Here is a 27,709-nt window from a genome sequence, read left to right on the forward strand (position 1 = left end):
CCCTGGACCAGACACAAATGGCCCGTCGTGGGGCAGGCAGCCCGACGCCCGCTGCCTGGGGCTGGGGGCAGGAGGGGGGTCATTGCTTGTGGCTGATATTTTTGCTGATACTTCTCCAGTTAGTGCTGGGCTTTCTCTCCTGAAGCTCTGTCTCCTCTCAGCCTCATCCCTGCCAAGCCTCCTGGGGCCTGGCGCAGCCAACTCACCGAACTAATATGCGAAGTCACCTGGAAAATTCCGGCCATCTGTTTGAGTTAATTGAAGGTCTCGTGTAGTTGATTCGGCGGTGCTGTCTCCGCAGGCAGGGTTAGCTCCAAGGACAGGGAAAGTTAGCTGCCACCAGGGCTTGACGGGGGCTGCGGGGTTTCTCGGGTCTTCTGTCTGCTCTGGGTTCCCAAGCTAAATGCAACTGTGTGCTTCCACACGTTGGCGTGCGATGTGCAGCCTCTCCTAGGGCTCGCTGTTTCCCCCACCCCACCCCATCCTTGAGATTTTCTTAAGGGGAGCACAGATAGCTCAGAGACCAGCATCCAGACACACAGCGCTAGGCTATCATTCAGGTGCACGTCAGGCATCTAGTGGTGAACAAGCACCGGCGCACAGCGAGGGCAGGAGAGGACCCTGAGCACCCGCCGCCAGCCAGTCCGCGATCGCAGCCCCAAGGGAAGGGGACAGCATCCCCGCCAAGGCCAGCTTCCAGCGCGGTTGGCATTCGAATCCTAGGAGTCTTTTCAGTGCACAGGCGCTGCCCGGGGTGCTGTCCAGTGCTGGGCAGCCCCTGCCCTGAGCCCACAACACGCCAGTAGCCCTCGCTCCCCACCCGAGCCTAACTATCAGACTCATCGCCAGCTGTGGCCAAAGCTCCCAGACGCAGAACCCCTGCCTGGGTGAGGCTTCCCTGCTGACTTCCCGGCTCTGAGCCACCGGGCCCCTTCCCCACTGACCTCCCAGCTCCCAGCCCTCAGGCCTCGCTCGCCTGCTTCCATTCTCACTTCTGTGCCCTGGAGATGATGGCAGGAATAAAGGTGGATTTTCTGGAGAGTAATGGAGGTGATGCAGGGAGCACGGGGAGATGATGCAGGGAGCACGGGGAGGTGATGCAGGGAGCACGGGGAGGTGATGCAGGGAGATGATGCAGAGAGCACGGGGAGGTGATGCAGGGAGCACGGGGAGGTGATGCAGGGAGCATGGGGGAGATGATGCAGGGAGCACGGGGAGGTGATGCAGGGAGCACGGGGAGGTGATGCAGGGAGCACGGGGAGGTGATGCACGGGGAGGTGATGCAGGGAGCACGGGGAGGTGATGCACGGGGAGGTGATGCAGGGAGCACGGGGAGGTGATGCAGGGAGATGATGCAGGGAGCACGGGGAGGTGATGCAGGGAGATGATGCAGGGAGCACGGGGAGGTGATGCAGGGAGCACGGGGAGGTGATGCAGGGAGCACGGGGAGATGATGCAGGGAGCACGGGGAGGTGATGCAGGGAGCACGGGGAGGTGATGCAGGGAGCACGGGGAGGTGATGCACGGGGAGGTGATGCAGGGAGCACGGGGAGGTGATGCACGGGGAGGTGATGCAGGGAGCACGGGGAGATGATGCAGGGAGCACGGGGAGGTGATGCAGGGAGCACGGGGAGGTGATGCATGGGGAGGTGATGCAGGGAGCACGGGGAGGTGATGCAGGGAGCACGGGGAGGTGATGCATGGGGAGGTGATGCAGGGAGCACGGGGAGGTGATGCAGGGAGCACGGGGAGATGATGCAGGGAGCACGGGGAGGTGATGCAGGGAGCACGGGGAGGTGATGCAGGGAGCACGGGGAGGTGATGCATGGGGAGGTGATGCAGGGAGCACGGGGAGGTGATGCACGGGGAGGTGATGCAGGGAGCACGGGGAGGTGATGCACGGGGAGGTGATGCAGGGAGCACGGGGAGGTGATGCACGGGGAGGTGATACATGGATGTCTGTGTCATGTGACTCCAGACCCCTGGCGCCACCCTGCCCTGTCTTGGAAGTTCAAGTTCACCTAACACACTGGCCACCCAGCCCTCCACTGGGCATCGCTCAGAGGTCACTGTGGAGGGGCCAAGTAGTGATACTGAACAGGAGCCAGAGGTGCGATTGGCTCTGTTGTGACCAGGCACCAGGGTGGCGGCACGGCCAGTCCCGTGGCGTCCGGCGGGGCGGGTGGACGCCCTCCCATCTCAGACGGAGCATCCTAGAGGCGCACCTGCAAGAAAAGGCAAAAGAAGACCCAGCCTTGGGGGAGGGAGGAGTGATGCATTAAAAAATGCTCCCCAAACCTCGGGAGGGCTAGAAGCCAAGATGCCCAGAAGCCTACAGCTGTCGCCATTCCGCAGCCTGGCACCGAGCAGTCGGGACGAATGGGCCAAGGCGCTGACTGGGCCCGCTCCCTGGCCCCTTCTCTGCCTGTCCACCAGCCCAGGGGCCCTGTGACGGGGTGAGGCTCGTCAGCACCCTAGGACTCCTCCTCTGTGAACCCTCACTCTGTGTGGGGACACTGGGAGAGGAGGGTCAGGCGGCCTCTCATGGGCAGACCCTTGGCCGTGTAGAGCAGAGCAAACCCCACAGGGACAAAGGGCCCCATTGTTGGAGCAAGTGGGGAGTAGACAGGACCACACAGCTGCCATCAGGAAAACTAGGGGTTGTCTCAGAAAACATCCATGTTGGAAAGGACTGAGAACAGCAGCCCCACGCAGCTCAGCTCCACCTTGGCAGGCAAAGGGCACTGTGGGGGTATGGGCACCGACTATGCTGTGGGTGGAGAGGAGCGAGAGGACTCCATTATCCATCCCGTGGCTCTGAGCCTCTCACATACAAGCCCAGCAGCACTGACAGAGCAGACACCGCCAGCTCCGCTGCCTCTTCAGGGCTCAGGTGCCAGGGAGCTGGGTGTTGATGTACGATACAGCAGATGGCCAGCAGCGTTGCTTTGAAGACACATTGCTTTGTGCCGATGTACGTGTTTTCCCAGTCTTATGCATGTCTTTACATGTCCTGTTCAGATGAATGGCGGCCGCCCATCCAGGACTGGTCCTGGTTGCCTGACAACCACAGGTCCCAAAGAGATTGTGGAGCCTGAGAAAAAACTCAGCACCGTGTTCAGGTGCCCCTGGACCAGGCCGCGGGGCCTGTGGCCCTACCACCTGCAGACTTGGCTGACAAAGGCCCTGAGGCCTCTCCCTTCAGTTTCCTTTTACTTCTGCTTCTGTATTTTGATCCCACTGGCCAGGTTTTAGAGCCGCAGAGGGCCTGGTCCAGCGCCCTCGCCGGTCCCCCGGGCCTCTCTTGTTTCATGCTTTGCTCTGTAGCAACCTTGCCCCCTGTAGAATGCACTGGACACTTGTTTTCCCTTCTGCCTTTTGTGAAACATGATGTTCTTTTTGTATGGCATAGCTTCATTTTGCACCGATGGTACAGAGATGGAGATATTCGTGGAGATGTACAGATGTGTGAACTACAGACTCAGGTGCACCTCTGGGTACAGACACCCACACATGTAACAGCTGGAGATGTAAGTTTTCACTTCTTCCCCATTTTCCACCAGAACTACATAGGGACCCTGCACGGCCATGTGTGTGTGTGCTCAGCATGTGGTGCCTAACTACACACAGCACCATGCCACACACGGCACCCACAGATGGCCGCACACGGCACCCACAGATGGCCGCACATGGCACCCAGCTGCACACGGCACCCACAGATGCCGCACACAGCACCCACAGATTGCCGCACATGGCACCTACAGATTGCTGCACACGGCACCCACAGATGGCTGCACACAGCACCCACAGATGGCTGCACACGGCACCCACAGATGGCTGCACATGGCACCCACAGATTCCACAGTTCCTGAGCCTCTCACATTCTCGAGGCCCCTGCCCCCAGGCTGCCCCTCACAGTATCCACTGCACACCCCACACTGGCTCAGCCTTCTTCCTTTCCGATTTACGTGGAACATGGTCTATGACTAGTTCCTCTAAGGTCGTCAGAGCAAGGCAGACAGTACAAAATGGCCGAGTCCTCATGCTTAATGGTCTGAGCTCTACCACCCTTCCACCACCTCATCCCCTCCCTCCACCTACATTCTCCATCGCTACCTCCACCAACCCCACCACTGCCTCCTTCCTCTCCACTTCCTCTGTCTTCACTATCATTACCTCCACCATCTCCACCATCATCACCACTATCACCGTCATCACCACCATCACCACCACCACCATCATCACCACCACCATCACCACCATCACCACCATCATCACCACCATCTCTACCACCATCTCCACCATCACCACTGTCACCGTCATCACCACTATCACCACCATCTCCACCATCATCACCACCACCATCACCACCATCACCACCATCATCACCACCATCTCCACCACCATCACCACCACTATCACCACCATCATCACCACTATCACCACCATCACCACCATCGCCACCACCACCATCACCATCTCCACCATCACCACCATCATCACCATCATCACCACCATCACCACCATCACCATCATCACCACCATCACCACCATCATCACCACCATCACCACCATCATCACCACCATCATCACCGCCATCTCCACCACCATCTCCACCACCACCACCACCATCTCCACCATCTCCACCACCACCACCACCATCACCACCATCATCACCACCATCACCATCATCACCACTATCACCACCATCATCATCACCATCATCACCACCATCTCCACCACCATCATCACCATTTCCACCATCTCCACCACCATCACCACCATCATCACCACCATCACCATCTCCACCACCATCACCACCATCATCACCACTATCACTACCATCATCACCACCATCTCCACCACCATCACCACCATTTCCACCATCTCCACCACCACCACCGCCATCTCCACCACCACCACCACCATCACCACCATCACCACCATCACCATCATCACCATCATCACCACCATCACCACCATCATCACCGCCATCATCACCACCATCTCCACCACCACCACCACCATCTCCACCACCATCTCCACCATCACCACCACCACCACCATCACCATCATCACCATCTCCACCATCATCACCACCATCACCATCTCCACCACCATGTCCACCATCTCCACCACCATCTCCACCATCATCACCACCACTGTCATTACCACTCCAGTGCCACCACCCCCTCCATCCCCTCTCTCTCTGCCATCCCCACCATATTGCCCTCCACCTCTGCCCTCCACGCCCTCACCTCTCCCAGTCTCTGCTACTCCACATCCTGTGCCTGAGGGGCTCTTCACATGAGCAGGCTGTACTGGCTAATGCACAACTGTAATGTTTCCCATGGTGAACAATGACTTGACGGTGGCTGCACGTAGAGCTGCTGGCTACACGTAGAGCTGCTGGTAGAACCAGACCTGGGCGGAGCCGCTGACACGGAAGCCACTGCTCCCATGTGCAGAGCCACCACACCTCCCCTCTGTCCTCTGTGTTGAGATTCCGGGTGGCCTGGCCCGACGGGGAAGCCCGCTGGCAGCGCGTCTCTCCTTGCTGCTCCCCTTCATCAGGGGACAGACACCTGGACATCAGCGGCCCAGGTGTGGCACCACTGAACGGCCCTTCTCCGCCTGGTGGTCTTCACCTGAAATGGAGGGCACTCCACTTTCAGTCTAAAGATGTTCCCCCCCACCCTCACATCTCCAGCTTGCCTCTGTCTCCATCCTAACAACTGTCAGAAGATGTACAGCCTTCCCTGGTGTGAACTGGCCTTCCCTGGTTTGAACTGGAGTTACCTGGTGTGAACTGGCCTGAACTGGGAGCGATCTTGGTGTGAGCTGCGCTGCAGTTGTGTGATGCACTCACACAAGCCGACCTTGGAGGAAACCCATCTCCATCTCTGTGTTAGGGTGACCATCTGGGCACCTCTGTGCTCAGATGAGCTGGCCGTAGGGAGCGCCAGCCCTGGGTGCCGTCCCCGCCACACTCCCCTGCGTTGGCTGTGCTGGACAGGTCATCCTTTCTATTCACCGGGGAGGGGAAGTTCTTGGGGAAGACGTGGGGAGCATAGAAGCACCAGGCAGAGAAAGTGAAGTTCTGTTCTATAGACGTGTTGACCTGGCCCTTAACCCCTAGTATAACCCTACCCTACCCCTCACCCTAACAGCCACAGCCGGTCAGAGGATTCTGAGCTTTCATCCGTACAAGTACCCAGTTCAGGGAGTCTTGAGGCTAGGCTTCTGGATAAATACGTTTCCGTGCTGTCCCTCACCATGGCCCGTGTGAGAGGGGCTATGGAACAGAGACAATGGGCCGTTTGGCAGGTCGGTGACCAGAGAGGGCATCGGAAAAAACAGCACCTGACTGCCTAGCCTGGCCTGGCGGATGAGACGCTGGCTGGCTGTCAGGCACTCAGCCACAATACAACCTTGACATCTGGTTCTGTCAGCAACACACTGGAGCAGGTTTCACCAGGCTGTGTCACAAGGCCGGTAAGCAGGTGACGGCAAGCCCAGAGGATGCAAGTGAGCACACAGGCACATGGATCTGACGGGGTCTGTGGGAGAGTGACACTTGGCAGTGCACGGAGAGCCACGTGTTGAAACGTGTCAGGTGTGCCCTGAGGTGTGCATGAACGAAGTTCACCCCTGGCAGCACTGTGCCTCTGTCCTCCTGGCTTTCCAGTCCTAGGATTCTGCTGTTTTCAGGGTCTTCCCCCTCTGCTTCCCCTACAATTCAACAGGGATGGAAGGGAGGCCCCAGGGAGCAGATGCCCTCACAAAGTCATGCCTCATTCCTACAGAGACAGCTTCCAAGCCCGCGTCTCCTGCTGTGGTGTTCTACTCTGCCCCAGCCTCCCAGGGATCCTCATGGCCAGTAGAGATAGTCTGAGTTCCTGCTCTGTGCCCAGTACTCTGCTCAGTTGGGTCAGTGGGGGACTGAGACGAGGAAGCCACAGAAGTAAGTGCCCACCGTCTTCTCCTTCCTGTAATCTCCTGCCCGTGTGCCCATGGCCAGCCAGTACCCCGTTAATGCATTTGTGCACACTTGCACACCACCTAGCGTGTTTCCTCAGGCGTTTGTACGCTCATTCTGGCTTCCACGGGTAAGGGGAACCACGGCGCCTTTGTTTCTCCAGGTCTGATGTACTTCACTTAAAGTGACGTTTACCCCGCACTACCAATAGTCGACTGCCCATGTCAGAGCTGCTGAAACGAGACATGAGCAGTTCCTGTGAGTCTCAGAATGCTTCGCTTCTCTCTCATCTCAACATGGCGCCGTCCTGCAGAGCTGGCGCTTCAGGCCCGGTTGAGCCCTGATGTCTGCAGCAACAGCTGCCTCACATCCTGCTTCCCACTCTCCCTCCCCTGTTCCCTGAGCACTCCAGCGCCGGCCATCCATTTCCTCCTTGGAAGAACACTGTGAACAGCTCAGTTGGAGACGATGCGGGGGCTTCCTGCTCCCTGCTTTCTCCCCATGACTGGGCCTGGGCTGATCTGGCCACCAAGGCCTCGGATCCCCGATGCCGCCTGCCCGCTCTAGGTGGGGGGGGGGGGGGGGGGGAGCGAGCCCGGAAGACGCAAGCAAGGCAAGGCGAGCTCTGAGATCTGTGCACTTCCTCTAGAGTTTGCCTCTGGCACCCTCAGCCAGTGGGTAGCTGGGCAGTCTTCCTCCTGCAGCACCCACCACTGGAGGCTTGGCTCTCGGGATTCTTCAGCCTGCTGAGGGGCGGGGTCGAGCCTGGAGAGAGGGACGCTCACTCTCCATCTGCCCCTCAGCCAGTGTTCATCGTTGGTGGCACGGCGACTTCGCATGAGTTTTTGGTGCCTCCACAGCCCCGTCAAAGCTGGTCAAAGCGGGCCAGACACCACTGCCTTGTGGCAGCCTCACGCGTGCAGGGTCTCCACGTGCGGGCCGTGCTTGTACCTCTGCGTGCACCCATGACATGCTCCCCGCGCCCCTCAGGAATCCTGGACACGGGCGAGCCTTGGGGACACAGCCACCCCGCTTCTCCGGGCCCCTTGCGGGCTGATGGACGGGCAGAGGGGCGGCAGGCACAAAGGGCATCAAGAATCCCTACTCAGCTGGGGACTTCCAGTGGCAGAGGCCTCCCAAAGCACACCCCTAAGGTCCTAATCATCATTACGAGTTCTTCCTTCCTCTGCCTCACAGTACAAACCAGGGCAGGAAAAATGAGAGACAGAGGCAGAGAGAGAGAGAGGGAGGGTGAGAGGCCTGGTTTATTGGACCAGACCTTTTCGGTGGTGCTCAGGGCCTGCCTTGGGAGCACTGGCTCCTCCAGAGCCTCGTTCTGACGCCGGAAGCCGGGTGGCGTCTACCTCCCAGGCTCTGGGACCAGCAATCTGCTTTGAGAGTAACCATAAGATGGCTGTGTGGGGCGTACAGCACTAGCGATGCTACAGGGCACACCCCACCCCACCCACGGCAGGCCACCCCCGAGGACGCGGCCTGACGCCGCTTCGTGGTCTCCGCTCCCCAGGCATTCCCACGGAGCTTGCTAACCAGGGAGCGCGTCCACGCACAGGGCCCCATCCACTAAGTGAGGAAATAGAAGGGCGAGGGAGGATGCATGTCACTGCCGGCCTCCAGGACAGTGATGTGCGTGGAAGACAATGCATCAGCCCACACAGGGCACGGGGCGGGCGCACCAATAACTGAGCTCACAAACAGGAAAGGGCTCTCCCTCCTCTGTGGGGGACCCTGGATGCAGACGGCCACCCTGGCGTTCCTGCCTTGTCTCCTGGACTTCACGCAGATGCAGGGTGCTGGCGGCATGCACGGGTGGCCACGTGGCTTCGCGTCCATGGCTGGATGTGGGGTCCACCCCCAGAAGCACCCCGGCTCATCACGGGCACGTGCTGGCACCCAGGGTCCTTCAAGCTTCTGATCGCTATCTGCTGTGGACTTGGACATCACCAAAAGTAAAAGGTTTTCCAGGAGAGCAGAGCATGCATTCCCCCCCCCCCGGCCCCGCCCTCTCTCGCTCTACGTTTAAGGACCCGTGCGTTTTTAATGTCCATCTGTACGTAAGGGAACAGAGGGAACAGGTGAACCTCATATTTTAATTCTGCTTCTGGGTTAGAGGCGGCGAGAGACAGGACGGGGGAGGGGGGGCAGTGTTGGGGGGGAGGGGAGTGTCTTTGAGAAAAGGGGTTGAAAGGACACATTGCCTGTGGAGAATGAGGATCCACGGGGCAGGGCCCAGACCCGTGGCCCGCAGGCCATGGTACAGGTGATGGCCACAGGAATGGCCACGATTTGGGCATCTTGCCACTGAGAGGGTTGAAGCTGTGAATGTCGGATTGTGCGTGCTCCTTCCCTCTGCTTACACCTTCTTAGCAAGCTCCCAGGACTTGAGGTGGGCCTGGCCAGTGCACTCCAGCCCCTGCCAGACCACTGATGCCAAGGCTTCTGTAATGTGCCACATGTCCTGGATCGCAATTGAGTTATTGAACACTTTGGTGAGCCGGTCGATTTGAGGAATGGGATTTCCCAACACGCAACAACTTAATTTCCTGGTCTAACTGAGACTTACTTCAAGGCGTTCGGTCCTTTAGTTCTTTCTGCATTGGAAATAATTACTAAATGTCGCAACAATTCCAGCTGGTCTGGTGGATGAGCCACCATGGTAAAAGATCTTGTGACACCACAGAGTGATTGTTCCAAACAGTAGATCTCATTAGAGATGAAGACGGGGGAGGGGACTGAATGAGGTCACCGGCTTTTAGAATGTTCTGGGAATCCACTTGAGGCTATGCATTTCTGGCAATTATTTTTCTGACATTTGTTTCTTCTGAAATGTAAACCATAACCCTGTGGTGGGCGGCTCCGTGTGACAGGGCCAATCAGCAGGAGCACCAGCCAGCACACCTTTTTGCAATTTTGGTTGGCTCCGAGTATAATGTTAAGGTTTGGGTGAACTTCTGGGAGTGATGCTTCAGATACCAAGCCAGGTGCACCGGAAGCCCGGACCTGCACTGCTTTTCCTAATCAGATGAAGTCCCTAATTTGACTTTAAAGAAGAGGGGAAGCACACAGCCTGTGCCTGCCCGACCTTGCTGTGGGTGAGGCTTTCTCCCCACTCCTGCCTTCAGCCCGCCTCCTCGCTGAGTGGGGGGTCCTGGAGTTACGTTGTGTGCTTTCCTTGGACTGTGGTATGGAATCGAAGTCAGGGAACATCATCAGCTGGGACATGCGACCTCCACACCCGGGGGCACCCCACACCCGGGAGCACCCCACACCCGGGAGCACCCCATACCCAGGGGCACCCCACACCTGGGAGCACCCCACACACACCCGGGAACACCCACACACACCCGGGGACACCCCACACCCAGGGGACACCCACACCCGGGAGCACCCCACACCCACCCGGGAGCACCCCACACCCGGGGGCACCCCACACCCAGGGGCACCCCACACCCACCCGGGAGCACCCCATACCCAGGGGCACCCCACACCCGGGAGCACCCCACACACACCCGGGAACACCCACACACACCCAGGAGCACCCCACACCCAGGGGTACCCCACACCCACCCGGGAGCACCCCACACCCGGGAGCACCCCACACCCAGGGGCACCCCACACACACCCGGGACACCCACACACACCCGGATACACCCACACACACCCGGGACACCCCACACACCTGGATACACCCACACACACCCGGGACACCTCACACACATCCGGGACACCTCACACACACCCGGGACACCCACACACACCCGGATACACCTCACACACACCCGGGACACCTCACACACACCCGGGACACCCACACACACCTGGATACACCTCACACACACCCGGATAGACCCCACACACACCCGGGACACCCACACACACCCGGGGACACCCACACACACCCGGATACACCTCACACACACCCGGGACACCTCACACACACCCGGGACACCCACACACACCCGGATACACCCCACACACACCCGGGACACCCCACACCCAGGGGACACCCCACACCCGGGGACACCCCACACCCGGGGGCACCCCACACCCGGGGGCACCCACACCTGGGAGCACCCCACACACCTGGGACACCCACACACACCCGGGGACACCCACACACACCCGGGACACCCACACACACCCGGATACACCACACACACACCCGGGACACCCACACACACCCGGGACACCCCACACACACCCGGGGCACCCACACACACCCGGGACACCCACACACACCCGGATACACCCACACACACCCGGATACACCTCACACACACCCGGATACACCCCACACACACCCGGATACACCCACACACACCCGGGACACCCACACACACCCGGATACACCCACACACACCCGGGACACCCCACACACACCCGGGACACCCACACACACCCGGGGACACCCACACACCCGGGGACACCCCACACACACCCGGGACACCTCACACACCCGGGACACCTCACACACCCGGATACACCCACACACACCCGGGACACCCACACACACCCGGGACACCCCACACACACCCGGATACACCCACACACACCCGGGGACACCCACACACACCCGGATACACCCCACACACACCCGGGACACCCACACACACCCGGATACACCTCACACACCCGGGACATCTCACACACCCGGATACACCTCACACACCCGGGACACCCACACACACCCGGATACACCTCACACACCCGGGACACCCACACACACCCGGATACACCTCACACACCCGGGACACCCACACACACCCAGATACACCCACACACACCCGGGACATCTCACACACCCAGATACACCTCACACACCCGGGACATCTCACACACCCGGATACACCTCACACACCTGGGACACCCACACACCCGGGACACCCCACACCCGGGGGCAGCCCACGTGGGCCCAGTGCTGCAGTGCGGCTGAATATCTGTGGCTCATGTGTAATGTTCCACTGGCCATGGTGCTGCCCATCTGCACACTGTGCGTGAGCCTAGGGAGCCTACTAGTGTCCCCACGGTCCATGCTGACCACGTGTCCCTACTGTCCATGCTGACCACCACTGGCCCTACCGTCCATGCTGACCACCACTGGCCCTGCATCTGGGTGCGGCGTCAGGGCTTGCAGGGTCCAGGCGTGCAGGGTCCAGGCACGTGGGGTCCAGGCACACGGGGTTGGGGCGCGTGGGGTCCGGGTGCGTGGGGTCCAGGCGCGCGGGGTTGGGGCATGTGGGGTCCAGGTGCGTGGGGTCCAGGCTCATGGGGTCCGGGCACGCGGGGTCAGGGCGCGCGGGGTCCGGGCACGCGGGGTCCGGGCACGCGGGGTCTGGGCACGCGGGGCCCGGGCACGCGGGGTCAGGGCACGTGGGGTCCGGGCACGCAGGGTCCGGGCACGCGGGGTCAGGGCACGCGGGGTCCGGGCACACGGGGTCCAGGCACGCGGCCTCCCGCCTCCGCTGCAGTGGGCTCCCATCCACGTGTCCGTGGCCGCCATGTGTTTGCAGGGAGTACTACATCACCATGGTGAAGTGGGCCACCAGCACCAAGGTTGCCGTGACCTGGCTGAACCGGGCGCAGAATGTGTCCATCCTGACCCTCTGCGACGCCACGACCGGGGTCTGCACAAAGGTACGGAGGGGGCGGGGCTGGGGGACTGGGCAGGGGGACAGGGCGGGGGTGGGGACTGGGCAGGGGAACCAGGACTGAGCAGAGGGCTGTGTCAGGAAGCAGCCATGGCAGTGGAAGTTACTTCCATCCCTTCCTGCTGGGGAAATGTTAAAAGACTCTAGCTGCTGCGGCTGTTGCTGTCCAGGTCTCTGGATTCGGTGCCCCCTGGTGGACACATCCCGTACTGTACAAGTACCTGTGCTGCACTTGCAGCCCAGAGCGTGGGTAGAGCAGCTAGCTGATGCTCAGAGGGCCCCCGTGGGCTCTGGCACAGAAACCCGGCCTGACCCAGTTCTACTGCTCCTTCCTCCACCACCAGGGCCAGGCACCTCCCACCCAGGCCCCAGGAGGCCTGCAGTGAGTCAGGGAGGCTCAGCCACAGTGGGGAAAGGGAGTGAATGAAGGGAAGGGCAGGAGAGGTACAGAAAGCTAAAGACAGGCCTGGTAATCTGAGAAAGCAGCAGGTGTCACCCCGGCCTCCCCTCGAGGCCTGGGACTCACCCTCCAAGCCTCTCCATGGGGTAGAGACCTCGCCAGGCCACAGCCCTGAGTTAAAGCAAATCACTGCATTTAGAAGACAATCAGCACCCTCTGGAGGATCTTTCAGAAAGGCTCGTGGACCCTGAAGTTCCGTTCTAGACAGGCAGGGCTGGTACGGGCCAATCCTGTGGGACAGGTGGCCCTGCACGGCTGCTCTGGCCTGCTGCCCAGGGCCAGCTCCCAGACAACCACGGGGGTCCTCACCACCAGCCTACGGGCCTGTCATCTGGAGTGGATTCCAGATATTTGATGTACTTGTCTGAAAAGAAAGAAGATGGGTGGACGCAGAGTTGAGCAGCTATAGCTGCTTCCTGTCCCTATGCCCTCTGGGCACTGGCCTGTAGCCCATGGTTATGGAGCCCCTGCCTCTGGCCCATGGACAGAAGCTCCTCCTCCCTGTGGCTTGTGGTTGGAGGACCCCAGCCATGGTCAGCCCAGCACCAGCCCTGCTGTAGGACCCAATCGTCACTAGGCTGGGCGGCTGGATCCTCATGTTTGGGAACTTCTGTTCGTTCATTTTTGTTCCTGATGTGTCCTTTTGCATGGTTCTGTGAGATCCTCTTTCCTGCCTAGTTTAACCCTCTTAAAAGGCTTTGGTTACCAGGATTATTTCTAAGAGTTGGAACCTGGAATTTTGGCTCCATGACTCCAGGAATATTAGTGTAGTCTTTTGAGGCTTGTGCGCCAGCCGGGCGGACGACAAGGGGCGAATGGCCCCGCCTCCCACCGGGCCTGCCCCACAAGGCGTCTTCCTTGCTACTGGCGATGCTGGCTTTCTCCTGCCTGAAGGCAGGTGTGCTGGCCCGAGACACAGGGGCGGGGATCATCTCAGCCCCGAGCAAGCCACAGCGGCTGCTGGGAGAGCAGGCAGCTGCCCTGCGGGGAAGCCTAAGCGTTCTCTGCACGGCTGGTCAGACCCTGTGCGTGCACAGAACCCTGTCTAATGCTCTTCTTTCATTCCAGAAACACGAGGATGAAAGCGAAGCATGGCTCCACAGACAGGTAACCCCCTGCCTGACACCACACTGCGCCACACAGAGCGCCTGCCCATGGTCAGGGTGGGTGTCTGCCTGTCACACGTCCCCTGTGAGCCCACCTAAGGCTCGCCAGCTAGGTGCCTGTGTGTGTGCCTGGAGCAGGGACAGCAAGCTTCTCAGTTCTCCTCAGGAGCTGCCCCCCCCACCCCCAGCACTCCCAAGAGTAGCATAAACTAAAATAGCTATTCTTCTGGTTGTAAAATGCAAACTTGAAGGCATTTGCTAAGAAAAAAAGGTAACATTTTAAACAAAAAAAAAAAATCTACTTAAGTCGGGTGCCAGTGACTCACACTTGTAATCCTAGCTACTTAAGAGGCTAAGATCTGAGGATCACCATTCAAAGCTAGCCCAGGCAGGAAAGTCCATGACACTCTTATCTCCAATGACCCACCCAAAACTAGAGATGGATCTGTAGCTCAGTGGCAGAGCGCTAGCCTTGAGCAAAAGAGCTAAGGGACAGCATCCTGGCCCAGAGTTCAAGCCTACAACCACCACCACCACCAACAACAACAACAAATCTACCTAAAACATGTAAAGGTGTTGTTTTCTGTTATAGAAACATTTTCCTCTGAGATGCTGCATTGTTCAGTCAGGTCCGGCCAGCAGCCCACAGCCCCCTCCTGGGTCACAGCTTAGGTGTACGCACACACACACACACACACACACAAACACACACGCACATGCACATGCACATACACATGCGCGCACATGCACACAAGTGCATACACATCCACACACGCACTGCCATTCTGAGGAGCCACGATGCGTCTGCCCCCTGCAGAGCAGAACGTGGGACTGTATGGAGTTGGGCTGGGAATGTTGGACAGGATGAACAGGGATGGCCATAGACAGGACTGGCAGAAAAGCTTCCAACAGCACAAGAAGACACTCACCACAAAAACCACTCATCCTCCCACACCGCGAGTGAATGGATTGTAAAACTTCGCCCACCCCGGGGGACAGAAGCTCCCAGCGTCTGTACAGGCTGCACAGAAATCCACTTTGCACGGCTTCTCGCGGCGTTCCTTTCCTCCGGAGGGAGTCCGTGATATCTGCTCTTCGGTGCGCATCTGTCACATGTCTGCGGCCCCGCGTGTGAGGCTGGGCCAGCCCCCCCCCGCCCCCCCACCTCCACACGGCTGACCGTCCCCTGGACACGCAGGCCCTGTGTCAGCAGAGGCCCTCACGGTGCTGAGAGGCACGGCTGCGGCCAGGCTCGCTCCACACGCCCGTCTCCCAAGTGGGACAGAAGGACAAGCCCCGGAGCTCCCAGCCTGGACAGCTGCACCTCGGTCATTACTCATTCCAGCAGGACGGGGTGAGCAACCGCCCAACCGGAGCACTGCTCTTCTGAGTGACCCACACCTCCACCAATCCCAGCCTCATCCCATACTTCTCCTCCCTCCTCCTTCCCTGAGACTCAGTTCGGACCTTCATGGAAAGGAAACCACATGAACTAACGTCCACCAAGTTCAAGGAATATTCTAGAGAACTAGACAGACAGCCCTCTGCTGTCCTCATCCACACTGCCACTGCTGATGCCGAAATCATGGGAAGTTGGTTCTGGTGCTGAGCCCTGAGCCCCTCCCCCACGGTGCCAGCCCTCCCCCCCCCCCCCAGCAGGGGGAGGGGGGCCCCAAAGCCATCATTTTGCTTGAAGCTAGTCCTTGGGACTATTTTCCATCTGTGACCAGATTTTTGGCTTTTGAGTTTTCTGAACTGGGATTGGCAAACTGGACAAGAAGGATGGGATTCACCCTGGGTGACAGGAGCGCATGCAGGCGGAATTTTCATCCCTGTCATCCTCCTGGTGGGAGGATGTACAGCCCAGCATCCAGGCCTCAGACCTCCCAGAGTCCAGAAACGTCCCTAGCCTGGAGCCAGAGGTGGAGCCAGGCTTCAGGTCCAGGCCCCTGGTCAACAGGCCCACCCTGGACACTAAGTATAGAATTGCTAAGTGAGGAGCCAACCCCAATGGAGCCTCCAGGAGCTGCAGGATGCCATCAGAGGCCCGGCCTTCTCCCGTGAACAAGGCTCAGAATTAACGTTAATCCCGTCACATTCTGTCTAAAGGTTAAACGCTTCCTCAGAACAAAGTGGCATTGTGGCTGGTGCACTCTGCTGTGGACACACAGAAGTTCGTCAGCTGAGCAGCTGCTCCAGGGCAGCTGGCGTGACTGCCCCTCCCTTTAAATGCCCGGCCTCCCACTCCACGGAGGAAAGTCAATATCTGCAGAGTAAGGCCTCCTGGAGATTAAATGTCATTTAATCACGTGGCGGTTTATTCCTCCGGGCATATCTTATTTGCGCATGTTCGCTCACAGCTGGGGAGCTGAGGTTCCCGGGGTCCACTGGGTTCGTCCTGTCTTCTTCCCAGATGAGCAGGAGCTCCTTGAGTCAGGAAACAGACTTGGTAGCCAGCTCATTGGTGTTCACCGACGGAAACTTCTAAACCTGAGCCTCAGAAAGTCGATGCTTCGGGAAGGCTGGCGCTGGGCTGCTGCGCTGGGGACCAACCCGGATGACGGCCGCGCTGCACCCCTACGCCCCTAGCTCTGGCCCGGGGAACCCGAGAATGGTGGCTGTGTTTCCAGAGAAGAGTGACCTTTGCTTGGAGCCAGCCGTGTCCCCTCCTGTCTGCCGGACCACACTGCAAGACCAAGGCGCTGGGCCGCCTCTCCCCTCCCTTCCATGCTGTAGAGCCTGGGGACTTCACCCATGTGGCTTTTTTCTTTGCCTCTCATCTTCTTCATGGGCTATTCGGGGTGAGATAAATGCTATTAAAGAAAAGAATGAAGGATGGGACTGAAAGCAGACACAACTGGGTACAGCTGGGTTTGTGATTGTTAATATCTTAGTTGTTCTGGGGTGAAGGATACTGCAGGAGCGGCACAGTTCCTGGAGAACGCCGTGCACACGCACATGCACACACACGTACACGCTGTCTGCACCCTTGGCAAAGCACACGCCCCTGTCTTCCACTGATGTTTCAGGGACTGACAGAGGCTGGGGTCGGCTCTGAGTAGGTCTCGCTCGTCTCTCGATTCCCCACTCCTCCTTTTAGAAAACCAAAGGTGTGAGGGGCTGGGAAGGTGGCTCAGTGGTAGAGCGCTTGCCTTGCATGCTTGAGGCCCTGGGTTCAATTCCTCAGCACCACGTAAGCAGAAAAAAAAAGCCTGAAGAGGCGCTGTGGCTCAAGTAGTAGAGCACTAGCCTTGAGCTGAAGAGCTGAGGGACAGCGCCCAGGCCCAGAGTTCAAGCCCCACGACCGGACCAAAAAAAAAGAAAGAAAGAAAGAAAACCAAAGGTGTGAGCCGTGGCCCCCGGGGAAGCACCACGCGGCACTCCTCCTTAAAGGTGTGCGGATCCTCAGCACCAGGGAGCTACCTGTGCCCCCGGATGCTTTTTCCCGGTCACTCTCCACACTGAAGTGGAAAGGCTGAGCTGCAGCTCACCCACCTGGCATGCACAGGGTCCCCGGCTGAATTGCCACCACTGCGAAATTAGTTCATTAGTTAACCCTCCATTCATTCATTCCTTAGTCAACGAGGGAATTTCACAATGGCTTTGGTCTTGCCTCTGCAGAATGAAGAGCCCGTGTTCTCCAGGGACGGCCGGAAGTTCTTCTTCATCAGAGCCATCCCGCAGGGGGGCCGGGGGAAGTTCTACCACATCACTGTGTCTTCATCCCAGGTAAGGCCGCGGGTTTGGGGCTGGGCCGGGGCTGCTGGTGCTGGCCTCTCGGCCAAGCTTGGCCACTCTTCCAGCGGTCCCAGGAGCCCCTGACACACAGAGCAGGAGAGGGTGGGCAGGTGGCAGGGCGTCACAGAGGGGGCTGGGCTGCGGTTGGGACGCCCCAAAGGAGCAGGTGGAAGGAGAGGTGTGGCCCGAGGAGGCCCAGCACCTTTGGCTGACGCACCGTCGGTATTCCAGCCCAACAGCAGCAATGACAACATCCAGTCCATCACGTCTGGGGACTGGGACGTGACCAGGATCCTCTCCTACGATGAGAAGAGAAACAAGATGTGAGTGCGTCCTGGCCGGGCCCCACTGCCCCCAGGGCCGGTAGCCCCTCGCACCCCACCCCCCACCCCACGGCCTGTTTCTGTTAACGTTGGCTGCTAGGGGTCAAAAGTAGCACAGGCAGCCTCCCTTCCCACCCCAGCTTCACAGCGCACGCCCCGGCTGCTCAGGGCCCCGACAAAGCGAGGCCGGTGCCAGCCTGTGAGGGGACAGATCAGCCAGGTAGGTGCCTGTTTCGTGAGGCTCGGCCAGTCCACGCACTGAGCGGAAGGCTTCCCACACCTGCTCTTGCTTCGTTTGATGGCTGCACAAGGAAGGCTGTGCCACACAGACGTTCAGGAATCGGCTGCGTGTTGTAGAGTTGGCAGCAGGAGCCAGGACTCAGCTCCGTGAGGCCGCATCCAGGCCTCCCGTCCGTCACCCAGGGCGTCAGGCCCCGCATCCAGGCCCCCCCGTCCGTCACCCCGGGCGCCAGGCCCCGCATCCAGGCCCCGCCCCGCCATGTCCATCACCCCGGGCGCCAGGCCCCGCATCCAGGGACGCACTGTCTCCCTCGTCCCTCTTCCCACGGCGGGAGCATCAGCTGGACAATGTAAAGCGCGTCCGGACCCTGCGCTCCAGATGATTTCTAATCTGTACAGAAACTCCCCCTGGTGCTCACACTGGCTGTCCTCACCCTGGCCCCCAGGTCATGGCTCGTTGGCGTCCGGCGTGGCCTGCTGTGGCCGCAGGGAGAGCTGGGCCCGGTCAGCAGCGTGGCCTGCTAGGGGTGGGGGAGGGACCACGGGACGGGCAGGGGGCCCATGTGCCCCGGTGAGGGGGACTAACATCACCTTGTCCCCTTCACCGCCTTTGCAGCTACTTCCTGAGCACGGAGGACCTGCCCCGGAGACGGCAGCTGTACAGGTGAGCGCTCCTCCCCGTCCTCACAGAACTGCGGCTCTGCAGCGGTCAGGACGCAATGACAAGTAGCAGTAAGGCCTGGAGGGAAAAAATGCAGAGTGCCGACCTACAGCTTTGCTCCATCCTTGTGCGTTTGTTGGATGGGGATTCCCCCGTCACAGGCTCGCATAGTCCCCCCTCCTGAGGGCCACTGGGCTGCTTCCCACCTTGGACTTGGGGAGCAAGTCTCCCCTTCATTTCACGCTCGAGAAACCAGGGTCTGGAAGCAGCCACTGCTAGTCCTGCTGGTGTTACACTCCAGCGTTAGGCGCTCAGAGAACGGAGAGATGGTGAAATCCTTCCACCGCCCTCAGATTGCCAGACCGCTCAGAGAATGTCACTGGAATGAAAAGCGTTGAATGACTGTGGCCGTGGCCATGCCCTCTCCCTCCGGGGCCCGCATGGAGCCCCAGTGACACAGCCCACCCGTTAGATGCCATCCAGCAGCCAGAGCACCAAGCCATCTCAAAAGTGGGAGGGCCCTGCGTGCCAGAAGGTTCCCCGGGGCAGGCATGTCAGGGAGCATCGGCCAGCAGGGGTCCAGGCCTGGCTGTGGCTGCCCTGCCCCCCCCCCCCGCACCCTCGCTCATGCCACACCTCCGTCCCTCCAGTGCCGACACGGTGGGCAACTTCAACCGGCAGTGTCTGTCCTGCGACCTTGTGGAGAACTGCACCTACTTCAGCGCCAGCTTCAGCCACAGCATGGACTTCTTCCTGCTCAAGTGCGAAGGTGAGTGGCCGCCACCCTGGGCGTGTCTGCGGCGGGGGCTGGGGCTGAGAGCGGCCTGGCCACGCTTCTCGTAGCCCACAGCACCACAGGCCAGTGGCCTGCAGGGCGGGAGCCGAGCACCTCTTCGCAGGCTGTGCGGGCACACCGGCTGTGCGGGCTCGCGGGCTGTGTGGGCACATCAGCTGTGCGGGCTGTATGGGCACACCGGCTGTGCGGGCTCGCGGGCTGTGCGGGCTCATGGGCTGTGCGGGCTCGTGGGCTGTGCGGGCACACTGGCTGTGCTGGCTTGCGGGCTGTGCGGGCTCGCCGGCTGTGCAGGCTGTGCGGGCTCACCGGCTGTGCGGGCTCGCGGGCTGTGCGGGCTCACCGGCTGTGCGGGGTCGCGGGCTGTGCGGGCTCGTGGGCTGTGCAGGCACTCCAGCTGTGCGGGTTCACGGGCTGTGCGGGCTCGCCGGCTGTGCGGGCTCGCGGGCTGTGTGGGGTCACGGGCTGTGTGGGCACACCAGCTGGGCGGGCTCCCGGGTTGTGTGGGCACGCCGGCTGTGTGGGGTCACGGATTGTGTGGGCACTCCAGCTGTGCGGGCGCACGGGCTGTGCGGGCATTCCGGCTGTGCGGACCGTGCAGGCTGTGTGGGCACTCCGGCTGTGCGGGCTCTCCGGCTGTGCGGACACTCTGGCTGTGCGGACTGTGCGGCTGTGCGGGCTCGCAGGCTGTGCGGGCACGCCGGCTGTGCAGACTGTGCGGCTGTGCGGGCACTCCGGCTGTGCGGGCACTCCGGCTGTGCGGGCTCTCCGGCTGTGCGGGCTCTCCGGCTGTGCGGACCGTGCAGGCTGTGTGGGCACTCCGGCTGTGCGGGCTCTCCGGCTGTGCGGACACTCTGGCTGTGCGGACTGTGCAGCTGTGCGGGCTCGCAGGCTGTGCGGGCTCTCCGGCTGTGCGGACTGTGCGGCTGTGCGGGCTCGCAGGCTGTGTGGGCACGCCGGCTGTGCGGACTGTGCGGCTGTGCGGGCACTCCAGCTGTGCGGGCTCTCCGGCTGTGCGGACCGTGCAGCTGTGCGGGCACTCCGGCCGTGCGGGCACTCCGGCTGTGCGGGCACTCCGGCTGTGTGGGCTCTCCAGCTGTGCGGACCTTGCGGCTGTGCGGGCTCTCCGGCTGTGCGGGCACTCCGGCTGTGTGGGCTCTCCGGCTGTGCAGGCACTCCGGCTGTGCGGGCACTCCGGCTGTGCGGGCACTCCGGCTGTGCGGGCACGCCAGCTGTGCGGGCTCTCCGGCTGTGCGGGCTCTCCGGCTGTGCGGGCACTCCGGCTGTGTGGGCACTCCGGCCGTGCGGCTGTGTGGGCACGTCAGCCCTGGGCTGTCTTCTCAGCGCTCAGCCCGCTCCCTGCCACGTCACCAGCAAGAGTGTGACGATCACGTGAGCTCATGTGATGTCTGAAACACGCTATTCCTGGGCCACCTTTAAAAACTACCAAAACAGTTTTGAAGGTAACTTTTCAAGCAAATTAAAAATGGAAGTAACACAAAAAACAGGAAAGTATGTTCTTAGGACCCAAGTTCATTGATAATTCATCCCAAACATGCAATTGCTTTGTCACACCCAGCAGAATACACAAAGGCTATCCAAATGAACGCCAGGAAATCGAAACAAGTTTTTTTTAATGTGTCATTGTTTTGTTTTTTTTTCTTGATTGTTTGTTTATCTGTCTTTGGGAGGGTAAGAGAGGGCACAGAACTGGAGGGACAAAAGGTAAACGAATGCAGCGGTGGTACTCGCTAGACACTATGTTGAAACTGAACTCTACAACCTGTGGGTGGAGAGGGGAGGGGTGACATTGGCTAAGAAATGTACTCCTTACCTGATTGACGTAACCCCTCCACACGTCACCTTTATAATAACAAAAAAATTAAGAATACATAAAAGAGTGAGCCAGGTCCCGCAGTGGGTACAGAGATGGCCTTTGTAGCTTATTCTCATCTTGGAAGGATTAGATACGAATTCATGAAAGAGTAAGAAATGAAAGTTACGTTCCTAACAAAAGAGGTCTCAAAGAAGACGTTGATCTACCGAGGTAAGGATAAATGCGTGTGGAGGGCTCGGGGCCAAGGGCAGGTCCCTCCTGTGGCTACGGCTGGGACATCCATCCCACCAGCCACAGAGGACGGCGGCTGCTTTTGTTAGAACAGCGATCTGTTTGCACTGCATACTCCTCACACCATCTTGAATCCATGACCGCTGAAGTCCTGAAAAACTGAAGGACTGGAAAACTTCACTGCTCAGTGCCCTGTCCCTGGTGTTCATCCACAAGGAGAGGGGATGGCGGGGAGAAGAATTCCAGAAACCCCCAATGCCCCCAGCTCCCCTTTCATTCTTCCCTGTCCTGGGGGGGGTGGGCGGTCCCAGGAAGACAAGTTCGAATCAACCAAGTGCTCCCAGGAGCACGGTCTTGCAAGAGTCCTCCTCCACTGCTGATTCCATGCTCCCTGCCAGCATCTTGCACACGCAGAGACGACCTTGTAGAACCCGTCCCCTCCCTCTCCGCCCAGGGCCCCTGAGGCCTCCGGGGATGTTCTGCGCTGAGTCACATCCCCTGCCTCCCTTCTAGGCACAAAGGCCCAAAAGCCACCACAGGACCTCTTGTGCCTTATGAAATGGCTGTAACAGAGTAACAGACCCTGGCACGTTTCTAAAACGTAGAAATGAATTTCTCAGCGTTCTAGAGGCTGGGCTGTCCACCCCTCCCTGGTCCTTCGCTCAGGAGTCCCGTGGCATAGAAGAGGCACGGGACTGGAGGCACACCTGTGTCTGTTGTGAGATGCCTGACTTGGCGGAGGCCACTGGTTGCCACTTAGAAGTTGTTGGATTTCAGGGTCTCCCAGTAGTTCAAGAGAAGCGCAGAATCCATATTTTATATGAAAATCTGATTTCTAAATGTTGGTAGCCAATTAAAATACGAAGCTGGGCATGGAGGCTCATGCTCATAATCCTAGCTACTCTGGAAGTCAAAAGTAGGAGGATCATGTTCCAAAGTAGGCCCAGACAATAAGTTCAACAGCTCATCTGAAAGACAACCTCCAGAAAGAAGGCTGAAGCGGCAGCTCCCGTGTTTGTGTGTAGTGTTTTCTAGGAAGCAGAAGACCCTGAGTTCATACCATTCTGTTTAAGTAGTTGTCCCAAGGGGTTTCCACTCAACAAATCAGATTGTGAGTACAGTGCAGCTCAATTCAATGTTGCTTCTTCCGCCATGCTCCCCGGTCTCTCCCCTGTCCACCCAGAACCTCAGCTGTAGTGTTCCTTTTGAGGAAGTGGACACTTGCAGTCGGCTCTGCTCTCCACACAGCATCCACTCAAGGTGACACTCGAGTGTCCACGGCAGGTCAGCCTGCTCTCCTGGGGTATGACACTCCCATGGGGACAGAGGGGTCCGAGCTTCCGGGGAGGGGTACGGAGAGGAGCGGGCATGTGACGCCTCCTCAGAGATCGGGGACCCCTCGTTTCACACGGCTCTCAGTAAATATAGCTAATCAGCGGTGCAGAGTGTCAAAATAGCGCTCCTATTAATGGGTTTCTCCCGCATCGTTCCATAGCAATCATATCCAAAGACCGAAGGACATCTGTCAGTTACTCTACTCATTTTCCCTTTGTATGCCTGATTCTCTGGACCAGTGTCCTGGTGATTTTTCCCACTGGACTGGTATTGGCTGGTTGGTGTTTAATGGACTAGCAGAGCCTTTTAGTGTGTGTTTCTTTCCCCGCTCCACTGGCACTCAATAGCTTTCAGAGAACTTTCATAAGAATGATTGTGAAAGTTGTGCAAGGGAAGGGAGGTGAAAGTCACGAGCCCTGACTCCATGTCAGCCAGCAACAACTAAGCCAAAATGAGGTGGTGGTGGAGGGAGAACAAATCTGGGGAAATGAAGTATGACAAGGCCTAAATCTCTTTTTAGGCCCATGGGTGGCTTTTGTGTCTGGGTCCGTGTGTGTGTGTGTGCGCGTGTGTGTGTGTGTGTGTGTGTGTGTGTGTGTGTGTGTGTGTTTCCATGCATGTGTGTGCACGCACACACGCACGTCACTCAGCCTCACACTCATTTGGCTTTTGTACTCAAGGCTAGCACTCTACCATTTGAGTCACATCTCCACTTCTGGCTTTTTGCTGATTAATCTGAGGTGAGCGTCTCATGGACCTCTCTGCCTAGACCAGCTTCTAACGGAGATCATCAGATCTCAGCCTGCTGAGTAGTCAGTATTACAGGCTTGAGCTAGCACCGAGGGGGAACGGGGAGAGCAGTAATGCTTTCTCCCCTCCCCTCCCCTCATCTCTCCCTCCCTCTCCTCCCCTCCTTGAGCACACCTGGGACTTTCCCCAAACTGCACGTCAGTGACGCAGACCCCTTATCCCTCTGATCTGGCTGAGCTTACTTTCAGCACCATGGCCAGTGGGAGAGGTCCGGAGCTGAGCGCTGGGGTCCCTTCTGTAGAATTTAAGCGGCCTTAGCATTCCTCCAGTGTAAGCCAGTCGGGCAGCTGGGCCCGGGTCATTCTTGGCAACTTACTGCTGACCTTCCAAAGCAGCCTGGGAGCCGCCTCTGTGTTCTGGAAACTCATCTGCTTGACCAACAACACAGCAAGGCAGCATACATTTACCAGTGCTCCTCACGGTTCAGAGCAGCCTCTGTTTTCACTGTGTGCATGTAGTTCCTCAGACAGAGACAGAGACAGACAGAATAAGACAGGAAGGAGGGAAAGAAGGACAGAGGGGGAGGGAGGGAGGGAGGGAGGGAGGGAAGGAAGGAAGGAAGGTAGGAAGGGACGAAAAAGAAGAAAGAAAAGAAAAAAGGAAGGAGGGAAGGAGAGGAAAGGGGAGGGGGAAGGGAAAAGGAGAGAGGGTACACACTGCAGAGCCTGCTGGCTTGAGATACTGACTTTTCCTTGTAACAGTTCAAAAGTATTTACACCTCTCTGTTTTCACAAGATAAGCTCGCAGGACATGACTTATTATGCAGTCTTGCAAAATAGAATGCAATCTGTCTTACTAAAAAGTGACTGGCTGCTGGCTTCCTCTCACCCAGAGCAAGGCCTGGGTCCCACCGCCGCCATCGACTCACTCCTGAGCAGCAGCTATGCCAGGCAAGGAACTGGTGGCTGGAGTCAGAGAATGAAGGGCGGCCCCGCCCCCAGCGGGCATGGGGAGGGGGAGACCTCCTTCCAAGCACTGAGTGTCCCGGGGGGGGGGGCAGGGCATTCTCCCACTGTGTGCCAGGGACTTTTCTGGAGCCAACATGCAATGCACACAGCACGGAGCTGGGGCTCTGGGAGCTGCGGGAACGGCTTGGGCGTGGCGTGCTTCACGCTGCACCTCCCCACAGCGAAGCCCACCCAGTCACGGGTGAAGGTAGCAGACCCACGGCACACATCCCAGCTGTGTCCGCGCCAGCACTGGCTCTGCGTCGGCCAGGGGCCCCAGGGGCACCACCCCTACTCCCTCCTGAGCCAAGGTGCAGCTAGCGCAGAACGCCTCTGTGAACCCCAGCCCTGGACACCAGAGGGCGCCCTGCCCCTTCACTTGGGCCTGGCAAACTGCCCCGAAGCCTGGCTTGGGGGCTGCTTCCGTGGCACCCACTGGTCTGCAGACACTGCTTGGTGCTGGATCCAGAGGATGAATGAGAGGGGGGAGGAAGGGGCTCTGCCCTCAAGGGGCCCCGGGGGTTGCAGGCGAACTCGGAGTCCCTGAAGATGGGCACGCCTGGCCCTGCCGTCTCCCAAGCCTGCACGCCTGACTCCCATGAACAGCTTGGAAGGGTGGGAGTGGCAGATTTCACAGCCCAGGGCCTGCAGCCGTGGAGAGAAACACACCGACAACAGAGGGCAATAAAAAAAAATCAAGATGTAGCGTGCCACCCGGGACGATTGCTAAATACCGTGGGTGGCCAAGAACTGACAGGCTGGGGGGAGCAGCGGCATCACTGGGGAGAAAGAGGCAGGAGAGAGGGTGTGCTGGCTCATCTGCAAGCGGGAATGAGATCGCCTGCCACGCAGGCTGGGACGTAGAGCCCGTCTGGCAGAGTTGGGGGCTGTTATTTATCCTGCGGCCGGCAGGGAGGAGGGGGGCTGCACTGAGCCCACTGGCCTGTGCCCACGCCAGCCACACGCCCCACTCGCTGCCCTTGTCAGCCTGGCTCGCAAGACCGTGCGCACTCCTGAAAAGAAAAGGCCAACCTGTGAGGAGGTGGTAGACAGCTGGGCCTCGTGGCTCTTCCTGTAATCCCAGCTACTCAGGAGGGTTGAGACAGGGGGATCGCAGTTCTAAGCCCACCTGTGCAGAAAAATCCTCTAACTGATGAGCAAAAAGCCAGAAGTAGAGATGTGGCTCAATTGTAGAGCACCAGAGTAGAGGGGGAAAAAACCTAGCAAGATGTAAGGCCCCATATTCAAGCCCTAGTAGCAGCGCACACACATACACACATACACACACACACACACACACAAAGGAGGACGTGGCAACAGCCGCAGGCTGCAGTGGAGCTTGTACGCAGCCTCTGAGATTGTTTTGCCGCATGCCCAATTTCCTGGGAAAACCACAGTGCCTTTCTGTGTGGAATACAAGTTGCATAAGATACAGGAGCTTCTTACGTTGCACGCTGGCCGAAGGCATACGGCATCAAGATACCATTCAGAATCAAACCAGGGTGCAACTGCTTCGGTCAGAAATCACTTCCAAAATCCTGGACTCTGTGTGGCAGCTTGTGATGCATGCTATTACCACAGGGCAGTAAGGACAAAGCCCGGAGCTTCGAGATTCACCTGGGCAAGCAGGAACACCTCAGCCAGCCAAGGGGTCCCCCCATGATACACACAGGGCCCTCCCCTCGTGCTTTGAATTCTGCCCAACATCTAAAACTTCCTTCCGGTGGATGAGTTTGCTTTGAATCAAAAATTCTGAGACCTGGAAGCTTGTATGAACCGACAGCCCAGAGGTAGGAGCTGAATTTTGAAAGGATGCATTCTTTTTTAACGACTAGGAAGATCGTTTTCCTAAAAATGCCTGTCCAGAACCCTGGGTGCCCTGCAGAATGTCAGCATGGCAGGCTCCCCTACAGAGATGGAGCCACTGAGCCAGGAGAGCAGCCCAGCGCTCCTGCAGCCCCGCTGGGCTGGCTGTGGCAGCCGGCTGCCTGGGAAATAGAACCACTTTCAAGTTTCCCCAGACATAATGTTGGATACACGCCGTGGCGTTGGGGGGCGGGGAGGGCCAATCCCAGGTTTGAAATCAAGGATAACCAGGTTTCACCATGAGACAGCTAGAAAAAAAAGTCTTCAGCGTTGACTGGGAAAGACTGTCTTTGGAACAGACATTCCAGTTATCTGTAGAAGTTCTGGTAGCTGGCTAGCGCTCTGCTTATGAGTATGATAATACCGCCTCGATGTACACTCTTTATAGATCAGGCATCCATAATTCATGAGATTGCAAATAAAGAGATCTGGGACCGGCCGAGCAGGCCCCGGCCAATTATCTCTCCCGAGCCATGCTCCTCGCTGTGTGCAGCTGCCCTTGGAAACCATGTGTGCGAGGGGTTGCCGGGCTGTGGGGGCCCCGTGGTTCAGCTCCCAGACGCTGTCCATCACACAGCGTCCACCAAGAACAGGAGAGGAAGCCAGCGTCTCCACCGTGATGGTCGTGTTTACTCCGATGACTTGTTTCTTCGCAGTTTTCTGTCCCTTCCCATCCATCATTCCAGCTTCATCTGCCAGGGCCACGGGGCAGCTGAG

The 27,709-nt window shown here is 58.9% G+C and overlaps 1 protein-coding gene across 1 annotated transcript in view; it reads left to right on the top strand.

Moving 5' to 3' along the window:
* The window catches only part of Dpp6 (dipeptidyl peptidase like 6), a 456,045-nt gene that overhangs the window by 393,988 nt on the left and 34,348 nt on the right, over positions 1-27,709 (top strand). Inside the window, exons 11-16 of the mRNA XM_042677192.1 lie at positions 12,508-12,631; positions 14,174-14,212; positions 17,833-17,940; positions 18,181-18,272; positions 19,129-19,176; positions 19,824-19,942. Coding sequence (XP_042533126.1) covers positions 12,508-12,631; positions 14,174-14,212; positions 17,833-17,940; positions 18,181-18,272; positions 19,129-19,176; positions 19,824-19,942 — 530 coding nt within the window. The remainder of the gene's footprint in view (positions 1-12,507; positions 12,632-14,173; positions 14,213-17,832; positions 17,941-18,180; positions 18,273-19,128; positions 19,177-19,823; positions 19,943-27,709) is intronic.

The sequence above is a fragment of the Dipodomys spectabilis genome, unplaced genomic scaffold, assembly GCF_019054845.1.
Source record: "Dipodomys spectabilis isolate Male_0828 unplaced genomic scaffold, ASM1905484v1 ptg000034l, whole genome shotgun sequence".
Taxonomy (NCBI): Eukaryota; Metazoa; Chordata; class Mammalia; order Rodentia; family Heteromyidae; genus Dipodomys; species Dipodomys spectabilis.